Source organism: Anolis sagrei, chromosome 1 (genome assembly GCF_037176765.1).
Source record: "Anolis sagrei isolate rAnoSag1 chromosome 1, rAnoSag1.mat, whole genome shotgun sequence".
Lineage (NCBI taxonomy): Eukaryota > Metazoa > Chordata > Lepidosauria > Squamata > Dactyloidae > Anolis > Anolis sagrei.
The window spans coordinates 81,063,171-81,085,411 of record NC_090021.1 but is presented as its reverse complement, the minus strand read 5'-3'; the positions used below and the strand labels follow the sequence as shown (position 1 = coordinate 81,085,411).

Here is a 22,241-nt window from a genome sequence, read left to right as displayed (position 1 = left end):
GATGGGGAAACTAAGCCTAGCTTGACTTTCCCCTTTGATAGCATATGTGGCCTAAAAGTGAAGCAAGGGTAAAAAAAGAAAAGAAAAGAAGCACAGTTAAAGCCCTGACAGATGGTGCAAAAGTCTATAAATCCCACCTCCTCCAAGATGAACCAAACCACCTAAACTGGGCTCTCCAGGCCAACGGATACTCTACCACAGACATCAGAAGAGCTGCAAGACCAAGAACATGTCACAAGAGTAAAGATAAAAATCCACCCAGAGGAAAAGTGTCCTTGCCATACATCAAGGAAACCACTGACAACATAGGGAAGCTGATGAAGAAACACAATCTCCAAATAATCTACCGACCCACCAAGAAAATCCAACAAATGCTACGTTCAGCAAAGGACAAGAAGGATCCTCTCACCTCTGCAGGAGTCTACCATATACCATGCAGCTGTGGACAAGTCTACATGGGCACCACCAAACGCAGCATTGCCCAAACAAGAATCAAGGAACATGAAAGGCACTGCACACGAATTCAACCTAAGAAGTCAGCCATAGCAGAGCATCTGATGAACCTACCTGGACACAGCATATTATTTGAGAACACAGAAATGCTGGACCGCTCTAACAACTATCGTGTCAGAGTACACAGAGAAGCCACTGAAATCCACAAGCACGTAGACAAATTCAACAGAAAGGAGGAAACCATGAAGATGAACAAAATCTGGCTACCAGTATTTTTTTTAAAAAACCCTCTAAAATCAAAACAGTAAATAAAGAACAATACTCTGAAAACAGGGGAATTCCAGGCAAGAAACACTCAGGGCCAGCGAACACCTCCTGATAAAAGCAGTGGTTCCCAAACTTATTTGGCCTACCCCCTGGAAATCAATTTTTCTAAATCTTCTCTTCTTTCTTTTATGCTTTCACTGCCCCCTTACAGTTATTCATCACCCTCAAATGCACCTGTGGCCATTATCGCCCCCCCCCCCCCCCGATCACTTCAGTGCCCACCAGGGGGCAGTAACGCCCACTTTGGGAATCACTGTAATAAAGGATTCACCCAGGCAGCAACCAGCCAGGCTTTGAAGCTGCAAGGCCATTAAATGCTAATCAAGGTTGCTATTTGCAACATTCACACTTGCCTCAAGCAGACAAGAGTTATTTCTTCCACTCTTGGGCATTCCACAGATACATAAACCTCACTTGCCTAGTTTTCAATAGACCCCTCAACCTCTGAGGATGCCTGCCATAGATGTGGGCAAAATGTCAGGAGAGAATGCTTCTGGAATATGACCATACAGCCCAGAAAACTCACAGCAATCCAAGGGTGAAATTATTTGATTGGTAGCCTGCTTTAGTCTGTTGCATCAAAATGAAATCCTTAGGCACTTCAAGGCAAGAGTGGGAACCATGTGGCCCTCAAGATATTGTTGGGCTGGGATTCCTGGCATTCCTTCTTATTGACTAGATGGCCCAGGGCTGCTGGGAACTGCTGTTTAACAAAAGCTGCATGATTCTCACTCCCCCTTAAAGACTAACACATTTAATGTGACATTAGATTTTGTGGAGTCCTCCAGACGGATGAAATGTTATCTAAATGTTCAATTGGCAAGGTAAGCATGTATGCAAACAATCACGTACTTGAGGCCTTAATTAGAACTGGGGCAAGGACAATTCAAATTCTTGCATTTCTTCCTTTGGGCACAATTGCCAGACTGATATGGGAGCCGCCATGGAGCGGCTCTAGAAATGTCGGCTATTCCACATTCTTCAAGGAAAAAAGGAACAGCAAGTCTCCCAGAATTATCAACTTGTCTGCTAGGAACAAAGTTTAATGGTAGAAGAGCGATTTTTTTTCTCAGGCCCAAGTTAACATTGTTCAGTTGGGTCCCAAGCAAATGTGCCGGAAATATTATCAACCCTGTCAAAAAAACAAAAAACCCCAAACAACTAAAACTAAAACTAAATAATCACCACTGGTGTTGCTTATGCAGGCTCAGTCAGATATCAGCTTTCCTCAGTCCCCACAGATGACATTTATCAATTGTACAGAGTGACAAAAGAATGACACTGATTCTGTTTTTCCAGAAGATCTGGTGCAGCTTGTTTGCCTGCCAGAACAGTCCAATGGCCTATTTGGCAGCTTCTCACATTAGCTACTGTGCACATTAAGAGTCTTATTTTACTCTTTTTGCAACCAGACATGTTCATCCTTTCTCATTTTGCACTGGTCCAGAGCCAGCCAGGATCTTCCAAGGATGGAGACCTCTGGTAAGTGATACTGAAGTTGTTGAGAAGATTTGTGACCAGTGCTGTCATCATACTCAACAAATTAGCCACCCTGAAGAACTGCATTTCACATTCGATGCCTTTCCTTGCACAGATATAGATTATGAAGTTCAGAGAGAGGTGAAGTAATCATATGATTCTTCTGCAGTTGGAGACACGACATGACTGGAATGAAGACATGACTGGAATGGAGAGCAAGGTGATATACTAAGATGCTAAAAAGTATCTAATCTCACTCAGGGTACAGATGACGCACCCTTGTATATTTGTGCACTGTGCATAAAGACACAGTTAGGCATTTGTAGGGCTAAAAATGTGCACAGGTGAGAAGCAATATGCTCCTTTATAGCCTCTTATATTTAGGAAGTTTGGAAGGACATGCCAGAGTTTGGAAAAGTTACCTTTTTTGCACTGCAAATTCAAAAAAAAAAAAGAGCAAACTTCTTCATGTTCTGTTTTCCCAAAAGATCTGATGCAACTTGTTTGCCTACCAGGTTGCATAGTTCAGTCCTCATTCCAGTACCACGTCACTGATACATACTAATATTTATGGACCCCAAATTAGCAGGAATAACATGCTGCAGAATGTATTGATGTTTCCACCTAAACATTAGTGAGAACTTCCTAACTGAGAGCTGTTCATCAGTGGAACTCTCTGCCCTGGAATGTGGTGGAGGTTTCTTCTTTAGAGGCTTTTAAACAGAGGCTGGATGTCCATCTATCGAGGGTGTTTTGAATGCAACTTTCCTGCTTCTTGGAAGGGAATGGCCCACGAGGTTTCTTCCAACTCTATGATTCTATAACCTTAACTACCTAAACTCCAAAAAGCAAATGAATAAAAAGAGAATAGGACAGGGTCAAATGAACAGTGGAAACGGGAGATAGGAAGATCTTTCCCCTCATAATTTCTTTGTGAGGTGTTCTTTTCTGCTCTCCCTTGTTGTTCTCATGTATTCATTGGGTTACCCAGCTTAAGTTCCAGGATATATGCTTTTTTGTGATTTTAGTTTTTCCACCTCTTAAGGCAAGAAATCTTTCTTGCCATTTAATTCATGCACTGGTGGCAAATCAAATACATGCCGATTCAGAAGTCAGTTTCACTGCATGCAATATTGCTTACACACCAACAAAAGTAACCAACTTGTTGTCAGAGCCACAATCAAAAACAGACTGGCTTACATGCCAAAGTCTTGTCAGCATGAAAAGCTTTGGGCCTGCCAACAGAAATGCCTAGCTCACTCACTCAGCAAAACACTGCAGAGGGCTATCAAGAAAGGCCTCTCTGGCAATCATGTATGCCACGAAACATGGTGGATCTGAGAAAAGCAACTCTTCAACTCCAAATCTTAAAACACATGCAGGATTCTTTATAAATCACCTCTTTCCAAGTAGGGCAGGATTTCAGTTATCATAACCATCATTTTGAAGTGTCCTGGATGAGTGCAAATGAGAAACCCAGTCATAGGAATTTTATACATCTTGTTATATTGTCATAATGAGGAGTGAGCAAGCGTGGTTTTGCTGCTTTAAAGACTAAGGGTGCATCTACACAGTAGAATTAATGTAGTCTGATACCACCTTGACTGCTGTGACTCAATGCCATGAAATCATGAGAGTTATAGCTTTACAAAGCATTGAGCCTTGTCTGCCAAAAAGTGCTGGTGCTTCACCAATCCCAGGGTTTTGGAGCATTGAGCCATGACAAAGTGATGTCAAACTGCATTAATTCCACAGTGTGGATACACCTTAGGACATGAAAAAATTGATTCAGGTTGCAAGAATAAGGAAGAACACCCTTAATGGTAAGAGCTGTTCAGCTATGGAATATGTTGCCTTGAAGAATGAATCTCCTTCTCTGGAGATGTTTGAGCAGAGACTGGTTTGAGCAGAGACTACCATCTGTCAGGAGAGCTTTCAGTGTGTATTGCTACATGGCAGAGGGTTAGAATAGATGGCCCTTAAGGACTTTTACAAGTGTATAGGATTCTATATTACACTACTTTCTAAGCCAGTGTTTCTCAACCTGGGGGTCGGGACCCATGAGGGGGTCATGAGCAGGTGTCAGAGGGGTTGCCAAAGACCATCAGAAAACAGAGTCTCTTCTGTTGGTCATGGTGGTTCTATATGGGAAGTTTGGGCCAATTCTATTGCTGGTGGGGTTCAGCATGCTCTTTGATTGTACATGAACTATAAATCCCAGCCACTATAACTCCCAAATGTCAAGGTCTGTTTCCCCTAAGATCCACCAGTGTTCACATTTGGGCATATTGAGTATTTGTGCAAAGCTTGGTCCAGATCCATCATTGTTTGATTCCACAGTACTCTCTGGATATAGGTGAACTACAACTCCAGAATGCAAGGTCAGTGCCCACCAAACCCTTCCATCATTTTATACTGGTCATGAGAGTTCTTTGTGCCAAGTTTGGTTCAATTCCATCGTTGGTGGAGTTCAGAATTCTCTTTGATTGTAGATGAACTATAAATCCCAGCAACTACAACTCCCAGATGACAAAATCAATCTTCTCCCCAAACTAACCAGTATTCAGATTTGAGTGTATTAGGTATTTGTGCCAAATTTGCTCCAGTGAATGAAAATACATCCTGCATATCATATATTTACATTACGATTCACAACAGTAGCAAAATTATAGTTATGATGTAGCAACGAAAATAATTTTCTCATTGGGGGTCACAACAACATGGGGAACTGTATTAAGGGGTCGCGGCATTAGGAAGGTTGAGAAATACTGTTCTAAGCAGTGAAGATCCATAACAGGACACCAGGAAGAGGGCCTGATGCTGAAGATTGGTGCTTACTTTAAGTGGGATTAACAATTACACTGAGACCTCTATTAACCAATGTAATAAAAACATATATATATTAACATGGATTTTGACTGATGGTCTTCTATTTTCAACATGGACTTCATTGTAGAATAAGCTACTTGTCTCTGCACTACAATGCTTCACTCATTCCATTTTTGCGTTGAGCACATCAATCATTTTTCCATCCTATATTTAAGCTCTGTTTAAGCAAAACACTAAATGGCCCTAGCATTCATCTGTTTAAAAACGTATTTTAATACAAATGTCTAATTTTACATATTGTAATCTTTGCCAAAGTCTGCCTTGTTTCACCTATTCCTTTCTCCATCTGCTTCACACATGGAATACCCCAAAAGTCTGCCCTTCTGAAGACAGGAGATAAAAGCACCCAAAGCCTGAGCCAAAGACAGCCTGAACACATGCATTTCTTTAACTAGAAACCATTAAACACCAGTTAATTAAGTTGCCTAATATCTGGGATAAAGCATAGTGGGAAAGACATCACATCTTATTTGAGTTGCAACCCACTAGATCAGTGGTTCTCAATCTTCCTAATGCTGTGACCCCTTAATACAGTTCCTCATGTTGTGGTGACCTCCAACCATATTATTATTTTAGTAGCTACTACATAACCGTAATTTTGCTTCTGTTATGAATTTTAATGTAAATATCTGATATGCAGGATGCATTTTTATTCACGAGACCAAATTTGGCACAAATACCTGATACTCCCAAATTTGAATACTGGTACGGTTGGGAGGGATTGATTTTGTCATTTCGGAGTTGTAGTTGCTGGGATTTAAAGTTAACTTACAATCAAAGAGCATTCTGAACTCCACCAATGATGGAATTGGACCAAACTTGGCATACAGAACTCGCATGACCAACAGAAAATACTGGAAGGGTTTGATGGGCATTGACCTTGAGTTTTGGAGTTGTAGTTCACCTACTTCCAGAAAGCACTGTGGACTCAAACAATGATGGATCTGGACCAAGCTTGGCACGAATACTCAATATGCCCAAATGTGAAAACTGATGGAGTTTGGGGAAAATAGACCGTGACATTTGGGAGTTATAGTTGCTAAGATTGATAGTTCACCTACAATCAAAGAGCAGTCTGAACTCCACCAATGATGGAATTGGACCAAACTTGGTATATAGAACTACCATGACCATCAGAAAATACTGGAAGGGTTTGGTGGGCACTGACTCAGAGTTTTGAAGTTGTAGTTCATCTACATCCAGAGGGCACTGTGGACTCAAGCAATGATGGATCCGGACCAAACTTGGCATAAATACTCAATATGCCCAAATGTGAACACTGGTGGAGTTTAGGAAAAATAGACCTTGACATTTGAGAGTTGTAGTTGCTGGGATTGATAGTTCACCTACAAAGAGCATTCAGAACTCCACCAACGATGGAATTGGGCCAAAATTCCCACACAGAACCCCCATGACCAACAGAAAATACCGTGTTTTCTGATGGTCTTTGGCGACCCTTCTGACACCCCCTCACGACCCCCCAACCCACAGGTTAAGAAACTCTGCACTAAATTTTTTTTTCAAAATCTGTTTAAAATGCTGCTTATTGCAACCAAAAGAAAAGGAAGGAAAAGAATAGATAATTCTCCTTATTTCTAAAGTCTGTTTTTTTTTTCTCAATAGGCAACTGTCCAAGATCTAGTTGGCATTTTCAAGATCTCTTTCCTCTGCCTCCTCCAGGAGAAAGGCCATTATCATCCTAAAGAGTCTAGTTTGCAGTGGTTTCTTGGATCTGTTCCTGACTCTGTAAAAGTAATGTTGCAAAGAAGTGGAATGTAGAGTATCTTTCAAATGATTTATACAGGAAATACAGCTTAACCACAATACAGTCAACTCTAAATGTTCTTTAAATACTGTTACAGGACTTTAATATGTGATTAGAAAACAGGCACACAAGTTTGCACTCTCTTCCTCAACAGCCTTCTTTGTCTAACAGACCCTTGGGTTTATGACTCGGGTTGCATATATCCTGCTGGCTATTTACTAGAGCTGGTGGTATGTGTGTGTTTGGATTACAATCACCAGAACCTCATAGCCATCATGGATTATTGGAATCCAAGAAGATTTTCTAAACTCTGTTGCTGATCCCTTTTGACATGCATACTCACTGGAATATGAAACACTTGAAGTGAAGGTAATGAGCCCTAGAAATGTGTTTTACAGACAAATAAGGAATAGCTCTATTAACAGAATTGCTTAAATGGAATTCCCACATGCAAGGTGATGAACCCCTGAACCCTGAAGGGTAGGGCCAGGATACATAAAAGTTATCACTAGAACTTCACACCCTCCTACAAGCAGAATCAGTAAAATATATTAATGAGGATGAAAACACAAGCTGGGAGAGGTTGCTGAAGTTTACCTGTGCCGCCTGAGGAAGAAAGGATTCTGCCCTCTCTTCTCATCGCACTCCTACCTAAAACTATTTTTGCGCATTTAACTGTGTTTGCAGAAACTGAAGTGAGCTCACGACAAAAGGGGGAAAGAGGAAATGGGACAGAAGCTGGGACATTTTAAAACCAGTTGAGAAAGTGTGATGACATAAGATTAATTTGGGCTGTCTTGGCCAAATCAAACCAGTTAAAGGTATGAAATCACACTTTGCTTGAGAGTACCTGTAAGCATTTGTCTGGCCGTTGTTCAAAACAGAAAGGCAAGAGCAAGCCTGATGGAGCATGACAACAAATGTCAAGCTTCCTGTTATGCAATAATGGCAATAAGAGGACAAGAAAGTTGAGGAGCCGTCTAACCAAGGTGAAAGAAGAAAGTGAAAAAGCTGGGTTGCAGTTAAACATAAAAAACCAAGATTCTGGCAACCAGACTGACTGATAACTGGCAAATAGAGGGAGAAAACATGAAGGCAGTGACAGTCTTTGTATTTCTAGGTGCAAAGATTACTGCAGATGCAAACTGCAAGCAGGAAATTAGAAAACGCTTACTTCTTGGGAGGAGAGTAATGGCCAATCTCAATAAAATAGTGAAGAATAGAGAAATCACACTGGCAATGAAGATCCACATAGTTAAAGCAATGGTATTCCCTATGGATGTGAGAGCTGGACCACAAGGAAGGCTGAGTGAAAGAAGATAGATGCTTTTGAACTGTGGTGTTGGAGGAAAATTCTGAGAATGCCTTGGACTGCAAGAAGATCCAACCAGTCCATACTTCAAGAAATAAAGCCCGACTGCTCATTGGAGGGAAGGATATTAGAGGCAAAGATGAAGTACTTTGGCCACATAATGAAAAGACATGGAAGTTTAGAGAAGACAATGATGCTTGGGAAAATGTAAGGAAAAAAGGAATAGGGGCCGACCAAGGGCAAGATGGATGGATGGTATCCTTGAAGTGACCGGCTTGACTCTAAAGGAGCTGGGAGTGGTGACGGCCGACAGGGAGCTCTGGCGTGGGATGGTCCATGAGGCCATGAAGAGTCGGAAGCGACTGAATGAATAAAAAACAACAGGACAAGAAAATGAATTTGGACATGTGCATAGTGAATTGGCACAATGCAAGAATCTCTACACATCTTGGGGAAGGGTACAATAAATGTCTATTTTTTATGTGTCAACTCTGACTTATGGCAACCCTATGCTAGAGTTTTCTTGGGAAGATTTCTACAGAGGACGTTTGCCATTGCTGTCCTCCTTGGCTGAGACTTGTTCAAGGTTATCCAGTGGGTTGCAAACCCTGATCTCCTAGAGTCCTAACCAATATACAATGCTTACTCTAGTACAGTACATTTCTTGGAACATACAATTCAGTGAGGCTTGAACATAAGTGCATTTCTTTTTAGAAATTAAGTGCTACTTGAACAGAAAGAAAGCCGCTTTTGATTTGAATCCATAGGGGTGGGTATTTGCTAAAAATAGATTCTAACATTTTGCATGTAAAGCATAAAAAGGAGGCAGAGGCAAAAAAGAAAGGAGGAGGAAATCTTGCCATTGTGTTTACATCCAACTCATGACTTGATGCATTACAGTTGGTCAAACATGTGATGGGATGGATTTGGAGAACAGAAGGTCAAAACAGTAAACCACCCGTCAAAGGACTTTATTTTGATTCCCCAATCTTTTTGTTATTTCACACACTTTTACAGGATAATGCATCAGATCATCCTGATACGTAAATGGAGCCAGTCTAAGTGAGGGAAGGCAAAAGGGCGTGTGTGTGTGTGTGTGTGTGTGTGTGTGTGTGTGTGTGAAGAATGACTTGAGGAACTGCAAGTCATTTCTGGGGTGAGAGAACTGACCGTCTACAAGAACATTGCCCAGGGGACACCAAGATGTTTGATGTTTTACCATCCTTGTGGGAGGCTTCTCTCATTTCCCCGCATGGTGAGCTAGAACTGACAGAGGGAGCTCAACCCACTCTCCTCAGATTCGAACCGCTGACTTATCAGTCAGCAATCCTGCTGACACAAGGATTTAACCCATTGTGCCACCGGGGGCTCCTGGCAAAAGGGCTAGAAACAAATAAATGGATCAGGTGTGGTGAAAATAGTTTGCTGATGATCTGGACCAGAAGCATTGCAAATATATCATACTATAAATAATCTCTGGAGACCAGGTTTCAATCCCCGCTTGGCCATAGGAACCCACTGGATGACCTTAGGTGAGTTGCATATTCTCAGTCCCAGAAAACCTCATGATAGAGTTATCTTAGGATCGGCATAAATCTGAAATGACCTGAAAGCACATAAAAACACTAAGTACATGAAGCTGTATTCTCTGAACCATCTTTAGGGTGTGTTTTTCTCATTATGTAAATACGTAGACTATTTGGGAAAAAAAACATTATGAGATAAGTATATTAATATGCAGATGTGTCTTATGTCCTCTGTGTTCTCATCTTTTCTCCTCAACATTGTTAATTATTCTGCATTTTCTAAAATGAGTGGATGAATGCCAGATTTATGCTAAAACAAACAAAGAAGATTCTTTCACTATCTACTGGGAGAATACTACATTCTTGTCCTTTATTTATCATTTTAGCCTTTGTCAAATGGCCACAAAGTTTTCTCTTAATGACTACAAATGTTTGAGGCCACTGCTTTAGCTGCCTTGGGATTTATTAATTTTGGGAGCTGCAGAATTCCAGGCATTTTCCCCACTCTTATCTTTCTTCCTCTCCCTTGATTAGATGCCAGTCTTTGTTGTTTCATGAAAGCTGAAGTTACTCCAACATAAGAATGAGTGAAATTACCTTTTCAACAACAACAATAATAATAGTTGCTATTTATTACACACTTTTCACAATAAATTAAGATAGGGAACATGAGCAGATTAAAGAAGTAACATTACTTAAAACAGCACAGGAGACCAAAACATGTTAAAATCAAACAACCAAAACTTATCATACAAAATTTAAAAATAGGGTTAGGTCTGCCAGGTTGTTGATTGCTGCTATTTTAGACCCATATTGCATTTCCAGCTGATCAATCTTCTCCAGCAGGTCATTTCACAATCTGAGAGGGAGGGGCAAAGAAAATGTCATCTGTGTAATAGTGGGTAGTAGTCTTGCGCATTTGTAGAGAATTGCTATCTGTTTCTGTTTGATTCATTCATAAGGCCCCTTTTCATTTTCAAGCGCCTCTCCCGAAAATGAGCATCTTTACAAATTAGCTTTTTGTTCCAGGTCCAAAAGAACCAAAATTTTTGGACCAGTGGCCAACATGGGTAGTCTTCCCAGATTCCCCTTCTAGCTTTGGCTGATTGCAGTAGATATCCTCCAGAGAACTTGAATGTATGGAGCAGATTCAACCTAACAACAAATCTACAGAACCTTTCTTGTTTGTAGCTTGGTGACTGCCTGTATATGGAGGTCTGATAGATCTTGCCCCATTTCTCTGGAGGGTATCACCCTATGGTTTTATATAGATATTAAACAGCTTTGGGTGCAATATGGCACCATATATTGTGCTACATAACAGTTCCTTTTCTGAGGATAAGCTATCTTCAAGCACCATTACTTGGAACCTATCTGAGAAAAAGGACAGGAACCACTGAGGCATAATGTCCCCGATTCTCAAATGCCCCAGGTGTTCTCAAATACCTTTAATGGTACTTTAATGGTACTAATTGCCACTGAAATGTCCAAAAGCAATGTCAAGGACACACATCCCATGTCAAGGACACACATCCCATGTCAGTGTTCAAGGAAAGATCATCCACTAACCCAATCATAGCATTCTCAATCCCATATCCTACGCTGAAGATGGTTTTAAAAGGTTCTAAAATATATGTCTCATTCAAGACTGCCTGGTGTCGGAAGGCAACTGTTCTCTAAATCACCTTCCTCAGAAAAGGAAGATTTCATACTTGTCTATATTTGTTGAACTTCAGGGGATCTAGGCAAGGCTTTTTTGAGAAGCAATCATAACCTTTCTATGAAGGAATGAAAAGCAAAGACAAGGGAAGAACAATGACTTTCAGAAATGTTTATCTTAAAACCATCTGGCAGCAATTTAGAGAGATATGAACATACAGGCATAAGAAGAGGCATAACCTCTAAATCCCAGGAGACAGCAGGCAAAACATTTCAATTTGTTTTCTTTTCCTCCACAATCCTCTGATCAGATCTTACTATGGCAAAAATGTCAATACTTATCACAAAATTTCTGAAAACTCTGCTTGCTAAATATTCTATTATATTGCTATCATTAAAAAGAATCAACACAAAACAAACTGGGGAATCCTATATAATGTGAAAAATCACCCATCTACCAAATCTCAGCGGCAACTAATTGCTGGTGAACTATATACTCTCCAGTCATGATTAAACTTCTGCCATCCTATTTTTTCAACAACTTCTAAAATGTTCCAATTTTTCTTTCCTCTTCCTGCCTCCCCCCTTTGTCCACATTATATTTCAGTTGCTGCAAACTGTGTTCAAAGTGCAAAGTGGTTTTAATCAATAAATTTGGCAGTGATGAGAGATGGGGAGAGGATGAAATCTTGCCTTTTGCCCATTAGATAAAGGTAAATTGCTACATCTTTTCCTGGCTTGTGTTTGCTTCCTCATTCATGACTTTGGACATCTTGGGCATGTTCTGATGTTGCTTGGCTCTAGGTGTCCATTTTTCATTTGTAAACTTTTGTAGGGTATGAAACTTTACTGATGAAAATCATCTTCGGAAATTCCTCTCCAGCTGAATATATATAAGGATCTCTTTTAAGAAGTTTGCCAAATGCACAGAAGATTGGGGAAGTGAGCTAGTGGAAGTGATGAGCTAGTGGAAGTTTAAAAACTTGCATGATTTTAATTGCTGTCTTAATACTTTATGTTTTATTGTTGGTTTAAATTGTTATTGTTATTTTTGGGATTTGTTTGTTGGGCATCGAATTGCTGCTGGTTGTGAGGCCGCCCTGAGTCCCCCCCCCCCCCCTTTGGGGTGAGAATGGGAAATAATAATAATAAATAAATAATGGAGCTGTGTTCATACACAACCCAAACAGGCATCATCAAAGACTTCTTTCCTACACCTTTGCAGCTTAGGTTGTTAGTGTACCATTAACAGAATGGAGGAGGGTGCCTTGCACTGGATTGAACCATTGTCCTTTCTCCTCCTCTCACATGTTATAACTGCATAGATCTTTGAAGAATACTTAAAAGTAACAGTACTATTAACCAAATGTCCACAATATTACAATAATTTTATAATTGGTGAACAAACAAGAGGGTAAACGTACTGCTTTGGGAAATACTGTTACATATGGTAAACATCACACAAATTGATTAAATGAATACATGCCAGTAATAAGAAGCTTTCCAAAGTAAGAGATGTCAGGTGAGTGCGTGTATCTACTATATTGTAAGACAAAGTGCTTCCGGTAGACAATGGTTCTCTTTTGAACTGGGCTAAATTCTTTAGCCCAGTTGCCTCTATAGACAACCCAATAATTTCAGAGTATCAGACGACAAACCACAGGTAAACTACTAGAAATGTACTTGTTTCTTGAATCTACTTCTTGGGTCTCTTGGGTCTCTTGCTTATAAAAGATTAAAAAATCTTGATTTGTTTTTATCTTCCATTTGCTTCCCCACTTAACATGTTTTATGTAAACCACATTGTTTACTTTTTAAAAACAGAGCATAAAAATGAAATAATAGCAAAAGTAATAAAATACTTATGTAAAAGTCCTAATATCATTTTCATTTGACTGGTGAGTAGAATTATGCCTAGTCCTTCATTGGATGTAGATCAGGGGGTGGAACTTGGTCACCCACTGGGTGGTCCTGGACTCCAACTTCGATCAGTCCCAAACAGGCTAATGGTGTGACAAATTAATAGTCCAACAACATCTGGAGGTCACAGTTTCCCCACTCCTACTATATAGCAAGCTTTACTTCCAATCACATTGATACACTGTTGTTGAGGAAGATGTATAAGACACATACTCCACTTTGGCAGGAAAAACGAATTGCAAAGATACAGAATGGGGGATGCCTGGCTCGAGAGCAGTACGTGTGAAAAAGATCTTGGAGTCCTCGTGGACAACAAATTAAACATGAGCCAACAATGTGATGTGGCGGCAAAAAAAGCCAATGGGATTTTGGCCTGCATCAATAGGAGCATAGTGTCTAGATCTAGGGAAGTAATGCTACCCCTCTATTCTGTTTTGGTTAGACCACATCTGGAATATTGTGTCCAGTTCTGGGCACCACAATTCAAGAGAGATATTGACAAGCTGGAATGTGTCCAGAGGAGAGTGACTAAAATGATAAAAGGTCTTGAGAACAAGCCCTATGAGGAGCGGCTTAAGGAGCTGGGCATGTTTAGCCTGAAGAAGAGAAGGCTGAGAGGGGATATGATAGCCATGTATAAATATGTGAGAGGAAGCCACAGGAGGAGGGAGCAAGCTTGTTTTCTGCTTCCCTGGAGACTAGGACGCGGAACAATGGCTTCAAACTACAAGAGAGGAGATTCCATCTGAACATGAGGAAGAACTTCCTGACTGTGAGAGCCGTTCAGCAGTGGAACTCTCTGCCCTGGAGTGTGGTGGAGGCTCCTTCTTTGGAAGCTTTTAAACAGAGGCTGGATGGCCATCTGTCAGGGGTGATTTGAATGCAATATTCCTGCTTCTTGGCAGGGGGTTGGACTGGATGGCCCATGAGGTCTCTTCCAACTCTTTGATTCTATGATTCTATGATCCTACATGGATTTATTAGTTTTCCTTTAAGTGAGATTTAGACTAGAATGCTATAGATCATCCCATCAAACAATAATCAATTGAATCAGCTGTTCAGTAGTAAACAAACACTTATATAAATCCCATTTCCACTTAGGTAGTTGGGCCTACAAGTAGGATTAGGGCCTTAAAGTCCATTTGTGGTTGTATTGTAAGAACTATTTCACAGTGGAATACGCAGCATCAGAATATGGCATCTTCTTCTTTGGACGTATGATAAATCCTCTTTCCAGGTTGCCTCCATCGTTCCAGCTGTTCGACCCTTCCCTTTTTGTTACTCAGTCCCTTCCTGGATTGGATACTTAGGTCTCATAGTGACCCCATGTGAACAGGGGATGTGCTGTTCTGAAGGGTTTGTTGTAGTAATAGTGATCTGACTCTTTATCAGGCTTGATAGAAACAAAAACTTCCACAAAGTAGGGGAGTGGAAGTTTTTTTAAAATACAGAAAAGAGCATATTAAGATTGTTTCCCTGTTCCACTAGTCTTTTTTCATATAATCAAGAAGAAAGTGCTACTGCCATGTCTGCTACAAAGGGATGCATTCATTTTTAAACTCTTGTCTGTAATTATGTACTGCATAGTAGTACAACCAGTGCTATCTTCTATTAATGGTTGCTTTTGCAATTTTGAGTGGGATGTAATTTTAATCTTTATGCACCTGTTTGTACTGGGAAAATAAATAATCTTTCTCTGACTTAACCTTTACATGTAGGCCTGGGTAACAACGGAAAAAATTGTTTCTAAAATCGATTTGTATTTGGGGGTTTTTTTTGTTTCGATATTTAAAATAATTACAAAATTTTCCTTTTAAAAAGTTCGATATTTACGAAATTTCGTAAATGGTAAAAAAATTAACGAATCGATTTCCGAAACAATAACGAATCAATTCGTTAATGGCGGACGCGACCGCGAAATACGCTAAAAAACCTCCAAAACCTTCTGAAGCTTCCCTCTCCCTCTGTTGTTGACTGTTGGTGTGATATTATATTTTTTTTCACTAATTAAACCATAAAACTGGCCCAGACATGCGGAAATAATAACGAAACGACCTCAAAACAATAACGAAACAAATACAATATCAAAATACGAAGCATTTACAAAACGTTTTTGAAAATTCGTTTTTTTAAATAATTGCTCCAGAATGGTTCGTTATAGTTTTGTAATTGAAAAAATTAACGAATTATTAACGAATTACGAATTAACGAAACGAAACCACCCAGCCCTATTTACATGTATATCTTTAAAAGGAGGAGGAGGAAGAAGAATAAGCGAGAGAGAGGAAAGAAGGAAGGAGGGAATCTTTTTCATCAGTTCTGCAGTTGATTAGCCAGACTCACAGTGAGGCAACCATGCCACCAGCAAGTTTCAACAGAGAAATCAGAAAAGCAATCCAAATTGTGACCTCCATTTAGTAAACATTCTCAGGCATACTTATTTATTTATTTATTTCAATTACTTATACCCCGCCCTTCTCACCCCCCGGGGGGGGGGGACTCAGGGCGGCTTACAAACAAAGGCACACTTTGATGCCTGAATCAATTAAACAAGCAGTACATAAAACAATTTAAACAATTAACAGGTTAAAACATTCATAATAATAATAATAATAATAATAATAATAATAATAATAATAATATGTCCAATTGTTAATTACAAGGTAACATCCATGTAGATCTCAGTGATACAATGGGTCTGTTCTACCTGGGTCTAACAATTCGATTTGGATTATTATTGTTATTATACACTATCAAGTCAGCTTCAATTTATGGCAATTGTATGAATGAGAGATCTGCAAAATCTGCAAGAACAGATCAGGTTCAGTTTCTGCAAGATGAGGGCTGAGCTTTTCTTGATTGAATCAATCCACCTAATACAGTCTTCCTTTTCCCCCTATTGCCTCCCATTTTACTAAGCATTTTCATCCTAACAAGTCCTATTGTCTCATGATGTGGCCAAAGTATGATAGCCTCAGTTTGGTCCTTCTGAGTAAAATTTATGCTTGATTTGCTCTAGGATTCATTTATTGATAAACTGGGCAGTCCAGCATATCCATAGAGCTCTTCTCTTGCACCACATTTCAAATGTGTTGATATTAATCCTGTTGATTTTCTATACACAGAGGTTGGAAATTAATGGCATGACTGATCCAGACTTTGGTATTCTATGATGCAGCCTTACACTTGAAGATACTACTTGGATTTGGCCCTTGCTGTAAAGTACTTCTTGGATGGAGTCAGAGTTCAAAAGGTATTATAAATATTGTTCTGTACTCCAGTCCGTTAGAGAATGCTAATGCAATAATACTGTGATATTATTTAAACACGGAGCTATAGTTTGCTGCTTACAAAAATGCAAACTCCCGTGGATTCATTCTCTACTGTGATGAAGTAGCATGAGAGATTATTCACCCTTTTAATAAAACCCACAGAAAAAGTGTTCTTCTGGGAATCTGGTAATGCTGGGGACCACAGAAACAGCATTTGGGGTTTCATGTTGTCCCTGACAGAAATTTCTCATCTTCCCACAGTCCTTTCACACCACCACACTATTATAATTTTATTCCTCCATTTTAACTGTCATGGCTGTATCCTATAGAATCCTGGTATTTGCCATATGGTGAGGCAGGAGAACTCTTTGGTTAAAAATTCTAAATATCCCTCCCTAAATGACATATTCTTTAGTAGTAGTATGCAGATGATAGATGGAGGAAAGCATTTGGATTAATCATTTCATATCATTTCATAATCTCGATTTGAAAAAAAAGCCACATACCTCTCCCCAGACACCTTAGTCCAAATGGAAAAACCTGACTGGATCCAACTTATCAACAGTCCCTTAAAGTCTGAAAATTCTAAGTGTACTCCAGATTTTTCCCTTTGTTGTATGGAGGTCAGAAATGTTACATGTTTTGACATGCTGGGTGGAAGTTTTCAAGAGCTGTTGCCTCCAAACTCAAGTTTTTCCAGCTTCTGGTCTTATCCATCATGACAAAATCATGCATAATCTTAGGCAGAATGGGCAAAATCAGCAGGGGATGATTTCCTGTCTCTGTATTTTGGCATGGAAAGCAGCTGTGTGTTTTTCTTGGAGACTGTCTTAATGGAATAACTTTCTCCATAACCTTTCTATGTTCACTAGCATTGTTATACAGCATGACCCCCATATCCATAGGGGGTATGTTCCTGGAATGCGCATAAATATGCAAAACCATTAATAATAGTGAATGAATGAATTTTATTATTACGGTCACAGATCAGATGTTTAAAGATTTTAATGTTTTAAAAACATTAAAAATAAGAGTTCAAAACAATTAAAGCAGAAAGTCCAGGATATGCAACCATGCTAAATGGTTAATAGTGAATCCTATTGAAACGAAGGAATTCTGACCCAAAAATATCATAGTGTTATGCTGGGGGACATAGAAAATGCCTAGCAGAGATGTATTTTTAAGACATTGATATATAGAATTTGCAGGAAATAGCCCTGTGAAGAAGGGATAGGAAAGATTCATCATGTACTGCAAAAGTTAAAATCATAGTGCAACTACAATTTTATTTCTAAGACAATTGCTAGCCAGGGGTATGATTTCAGATATCACCAGGAAGGTTAAAAAGACTCCAGTGCTGTTTAATGGCATTCAAATACCCACTTCTATATGTATTTAAAATGAAATTACCCAAAGTGGTGCATTTTAAAATCTTTTTTTTTTGCCATTTTTGCCACAAAAATACCACCCACACAAGATAGTCAGTCAGCTCTCCTTTCATGCACAGAGTGTTGCACTTTTTTCAAATCATACAAAGTAAATAAGCCCATCTGACAATTGTTAATAACAACAGTTGCAGGGGATATGAAACTTTGGGGCCTCTGTGGCAACCAATTTACAGTTTTGGATCACAGGAAGACCGCAGGGAATAGAAAAGTATAAATTGAAGCCTATGATTCAGTATAAGGCAAAGCATTTCTACATGCAAGCAATATAATCCAATGTCTGTTTTAAACTCTTACAAACATATGCAACAAAATTCTATGAATATTTACCCAGAAATTATTATTGTTTTTGATTGAATATACAGTATAATCCTAGATATGTCCACTCAAACATAAGCCATACTGAGTTCAGCAATTGTAGTGTTCCTCTTAATGAGAGCTGCAGTCTTATGACCTCATCAAACAGACTAATTTGCCTGTTGTAGGCTGGTTCTTCTCCCCTTTTGCCACAGAGCCCATTACACGATGTGCATCTACTTCTGTCAGGGCTTTGTGGCAAAAGAGGAGAGGAAGCAATGTACAGCTCTGTCACTGCAACATGGGAGGTTTCCCATGTTGCATTTGCAACAGTGGGGGGAAGCCAGGTGGTGGATGCTTCCCCCCATGGGATGCGGTTAAACATAAGTTGGCCGACGTGGGGTGTGGGGATCCCCTGCCAGAATCCCACGGATTCACCACAATGTGTGGCGAATCCCAACGTTAATATAATCAGGTCCTAAGACTTAACCAGGAGTAAACATTGAACTCAGTGGGCTTACTTCTGAGCAGACATACAGAAGATGGCACTGAAAATAGGCTTTGGATTGCAACCTTAATATATGAGAGACCATGAGAAGAAAAGGGAAGGAACAAGTCCTCTCCCCCAACCTTTGCAGATGGGAAACTGTCTACAGTTTTCCATTTGATGCATTTCAATGATCACATTTAATGGCAAATCATGCAATTCTAATTCATATCAGTGGGTTCTATGAACCACAGGGTGCGTATAACCGACTGCTGCTGTGTTCAATGAAGTATCACTCTTCTCCGTACAGAGTAGATAGAAGGTGAATGGGAGTGGATGAATGAATGACTGGAACAGACTGTTCAGTTTTACTATTATTGCTGAAATGGAATGTCTAGTCCTAATCATTCAGAAAATTTGAGCAGGAAAGGACTAGGTGGAAACTGCTCCACCTGCCTTGGATGAAAACACCTGGTTCTTACACTTGTTTTAAGTCTCTCTATTGCTATTCCGAAGGGGAACAATGCTGGGTTGGGATGTTCCAACTGTAATTGGAACATCCCAACCCAGAATGATAGGAAAATCTGGTAAAGTTCCAATAAAGAACTATAGATAGGCACAGATACATTGATGACATCCAAGAAAGTATAGTTGGCAAACCTTCCTTAGGACACCCTTCCCTCTCATCAATAACTAACAGCAATTACTCTGACACACAAAATTGGGGCAAACAAGCTGAGAAGAAACCAAAGATTTTTAGTGATTCTCAAGATTCCGTCATTGTCTTGCAAAGCAAAGGTCTGTCTCTCTGGTTCTTCTTTTCTGCCTCAACAGCTGGGATTGCTATTGGATAGAAGCTGTGGTTACTGGGTAGATTATAAGCTGTGCCATAGTTTTGCTGAACCTGCAAATAGCTTAGCACAAGGGAATGAACTGAGGTGATATAATGCAGCACTTTTGTAGGTGTGAATGAATGGGGTAAAGAACTGACCAGACAATATGGTAGGCAAAAGAGCAGGATACAAAGAATAAAAGAGGTTATAATCACTCTGGAGAATGATGAGCCTACAGGTGCTCACTTGCCATGGTTACATCAATATTCTGCATAATGTTACTTTGCACAGACCTTTTGAAAATATTGGCCCATTTTGTCTCATTTGCCTGAGGAGTCAAGTTCCGATTTTACAGAAAGGAGAACCAAAGTAGGTCACTGAGCATTCCCATTGTTCTGACAGGAAATGAAGACGGAGGAGAGAAAAATGGGGAGCCTTACCAAACAGAGTTACTGGCTAAGTGAAGAACACCAGAATATCAGAAAAGTCCTGCTAGATTGGACCAGTGGTTTATCTAACTTGGAGATCTGTTTCCAGGATGTCTTGGAAATAGGTGCCTCTAGAAAGCACCCAAGCAGTGCACAATGGCAGAAATTGCCATTTATACCCATTGAATTTGGCATTTTAAGATACACTGCCACTGAGTATTGGAGCTCCATTTAGGTATAATGAAATATAGATACTGAAAACATAATTTACATCCCCCCCCCTCCAAATTCTGCATATTTCATGACAATTGTCCACACGTCTTTTCCAGACACCTGTCTGCAGACAGTCTGACAACTAAATCCAGCACTGTGCTATAACATTAAATGGTATAAATGCATTCCTCACCAAGCAATGATTACGTAATGTCATACATCCCTCAACTCACTTTCCCTTGAAATCAGTCCAGTTCCAATGTCCTTTTGCACACTCTGGAAAGAATTACACTATTTCATGTTACTCACACTGATAATAAATTCTTGAACATATACACACCTTTTTGAGACATGCAATAAATATAAATAATTCCCAAGAGAGTCTTACCCTCTTCTTAAAAAACTGGAAAGCAGAACACTTCTTTACTGGGAATCCATTCATGTCTTTGTTGACCATCTTCCTCGAGGGAGGCGCCAACAGTGATAAATCCAGGGCAGAGCTTGTTTAGTTGGTAGTATACCTGCTTTCCTCAGTGTCCCTTCTGGAAACGATTAATGAAGGAAGAGGAGGAGAGGTGTAAGCGAGAAGCCACTTTGCCCTCTTTCACACCCTCATTCTGCTGCACCGGCTACTGCAGCTGCAGCAGGAAAAGCTGTTGCTGGCTCCTGTCTCTCTCTCTCTCTGTTTCAGTGATATTTTAAAAACATGCCTTACACACATCAACGGAACAGCTATGAAAACCCAGAGACAGTTGGGAAATCTCTGTTTAGAGGGGTGGGAGAATGGGGGTGAGACAGATCTTGCTCAGGTGTGAGCTGTCTTCTTTCCTGATAGCTCAGCCTCTGCTTCTTATTCTTCTGCAGCTGCTTTTACTGCTCTGTGGATTCTCTTTGCTCTTCTTCAGGTGATGGAGTGATTCATTGGTGTTTGCAATGAGAGATGGTTTGGCTCTGCAAGTACCACAGAGAGATGCAGTTCAACAGCAGCAGGAGCGGCAACACACACGCAGAGAGAGAGAGAGAGAGAGAGAGAGAGAGAGAGAGTGAGAGAGTGAGAGAGTGAGACAGAGAAAAGGATGCATAAGAAAAAGCAGCCAAGCAGAAATAAGTGCAAGGATGAAGGGAAAGCTCAGGGCACAGAAGGAGTGCAAGGCAATATGCTTCCCAAGGGGAAATAATACTGGCAAGTCTTGTATTACGACAGAGCCATCTCAGTTCAGACAAAAGAGGGAAAATGAAAGAGGATAGAGGGTGGCGCAAAGTGAGTGCATAAGAATAAGCGATTCATAAATACTCTTTATGAGCCTACTCTGAGATTGTCATGGGTCAAAAAATCAATCGGGAAATATAACACCATTTTTTTTTCAAAGAAGGAGGTGGGTTTTTGTCACAAAATGAAATGCCACATGTGTGTATATGTGGCTAATGTGGTACCCACATCACTTGGAATAACAGTCCTGTCATGAACTGTGGGGTTGGCCCTTTCATTTCCCCCTTTTTATGTCTTCTATTCAGGAAGGAACTGCTCTTAAAGCCCTTTTACACTACACAAGTATAATGCTATTATTCCACTTTAACTACCACAGTTCCATCCTATAGGATTCTAACATTTGCAATTTGGTGAAATGTAAGAACATACCAATTCCAGGATTCCATGACAGTTAAGAAGGAAGAAAAGTGCTATAATTGTCTGGTGTGAAATGGCTTTTAGACTTCCTTTTCTTAAATAGGTAACATTTTCCAAGGAGGATCACCCCATACTGATGAAAGTGATTTGGCCATATAATTTGTTTGTAGGAACAAGCCATATGTGAATTGATACTATGGTCCCAATACTGAGCCTAATACTGTGACACCAAAGTCAACTGAAAGATCTATCATTGGAATAGCAGAATTGTCTGCTACTGGACTGTGGGCCCTAGTCCTGGTAGAAACA

The 22,241-nt window shown here is 40.0% G+C and overlaps 1 protein-coding gene across 1 annotated transcript in view; it reads right to left on the bottom strand.

Moving 5' to 3' along the window:
• Positions 1 to 21,315, bottom strand: part of SGK1 (serum/glucocorticoid regulated kinase 1) — a 99,264-nt gene extending 77,949 nt beyond the window's left edge. Inside the window, exon 1 of the mRNA XM_060753409.2 lies at positions 20,694 to 21,315. Within this exon, the coding sequence (XP_060609392.1) occupies positions 20,694 to 20,762 (69 nt within the window). The 5' untranslated portion in view covers positions 20,763 to 21,315. The remainder of the gene's footprint in view (positions 1 to 20,693) is intronic.
• Between the last annotated feature and the right edge of the window lie 926 nt (positions 21,316 to 22,241).